The sequence below is a fragment of the Lipotes vexillifer genome, unplaced genomic scaffold (genome assembly GCF_000442215.2).
Source record: "Lipotes vexillifer unplaced genomic scaffold, Lipotes_vexillifer_v1.1 scaffold1495, whole genome shotgun sequence".
Classification (NCBI taxonomy): domain Eukaryota; kingdom Metazoa; phylum Chordata; class Mammalia; order Artiodactyla; family Lipotidae; genus Lipotes; species Lipotes vexillifer.
Window position 1 is genome coordinate 1 of NW_006781409.1, and position 1,342 is coordinate 1,342.

General features: G+C 44.7%; 1 protein-coding gene across 5 annotated transcripts in view; it reads left to right on the forward strand.

The window, feature by feature from the left end:
* Nucleotides 1-696: 696 nt before the first annotated feature.
* Nucleotides 697-1,342, forward strand: part of RGS6 (regulator of G protein signaling 6) — a 188,270-nt gene continuing 187,624 nt past the window's right edge. For 4 of the 5 annotated variants that reach the window (XM_007454733.1, XM_007454736.1, XM_007454734.1 and 1 more), the window contains exon 1: nucleotides 700-793. In XM_007454733.1, the coding sequence (XP_007454795.1) occupies nucleotides 715-793 (79 nt within the window). In that variant the 5' untranslated portion in view covers nucleotides 700-714. Of the gene's footprint in view, nucleotides 794-1,342 lie in introns of all 5 variants that reach the window. The other variant, XM_007454735.1, reaches the window with a different exon arrangement.

Below are 1,342 nucleotides of genomic sequence, written 5' to 3' on the forward strand. Positions count from 1 at the left end.
GAACCCGTGTCCCCTGCATCGGCAGGCGGACTCTCAACCACTGCGCCATCAGGGAAGCCCGAGAATCCTGTTCTTGTTCCATCTTAGTCCCGGTTAAAGATGACCCCCCTCATGCCACCACTCACAACCATGACACTTGTCCTCCAACTTCTCCAGATCAGCACTTTCCATATCTTGATTTATACTCTTTTATTTTTTCCCCTATGTGACTCTGGCTGAATCCTTCTCTGGTCCCAGAGGCAGCCCCACCTATACTTCTAACAGCAGTATGTTAATATGTTAGGTTAAGCTATAGGAAATTGCCATTTTTAGGTTGAATGTGGCAATTTCATATGGTTCAACCTATATATAAACCCAATTTAGGAAAGAGGAGGAATTTCATCACATACATATTGAATTGCATGTTGGATCCAATCCTATCAAGAATTTCTTTCTCCTTACTTGCTGAACTGGGGGCAAATGGTTGTTCTTACAGACCATGCTTTATGCTGTTTATATATAAACCCCTGGCCTCCCTATCCCCAACACTTGGCCCATAGCAGATCCTGCTACTAAGTTTATTGACTGAGGCAGAGGCTTTTCCTAATATCTCTTATTGGCATCTATGTTCCCACATTTTGGCTATTTATAAAGGTATTGTTTACTATTACTTTGTGAGATACAATAACACTTCTTTGCTTTCATCTCTTTCAGATTGAAGACATCATTACAAAGATGCAAGATGACAAGACAGGTGGTGTGCCTATCAGAACAGTCAAGAGCTTTCTCTCCAAAATCCCCAGTGTTGTCACAGGTAAATATTCTCCTTACAAGGTGTTGATGGCAACAAGGAAGTGTTGCTGAAGTGTTGTGTAGCCTTGACTGTGACCTGGGAGGTGTCTAATAGTTTCTGAATAGCAAAGATGATATGTTCACTGTGCTTCTTATATAAAGTCAAGCTCTGATTCTGGTTTCTAGGAAGAAGCTACTGTTTGCCAGCCATTAAGAATGGTCTAACCATGACCAGCCTATGGTTGAGGCTTCTGGAAAGAAACAAACTCATTAATAAACTGTCTAGCCCATCAGCCATTTGGCCTATGGGGTGTACACAAGCACAGAAATATTAAAGAAATTATTTTAGTTTTAAACAAGCTTTAAAAAAAGTCTTATGGGGCTTCCATGGTGGCGCAGTGGTTGAGAGTCAGCCTGCCGATGCAGGGGACACGGGTTCGTGCCCCAGTAAGGGAAGATCCCACGTGCCGCGGAGCGGCTGGGCCCGTGAGCCATGGCCGCTGAGCCTGCGCGTCCGGAGCCTGTGCTCCGCAACGCGAGAGGCCACAACAGTGAGAGGCTCCCGTACTGC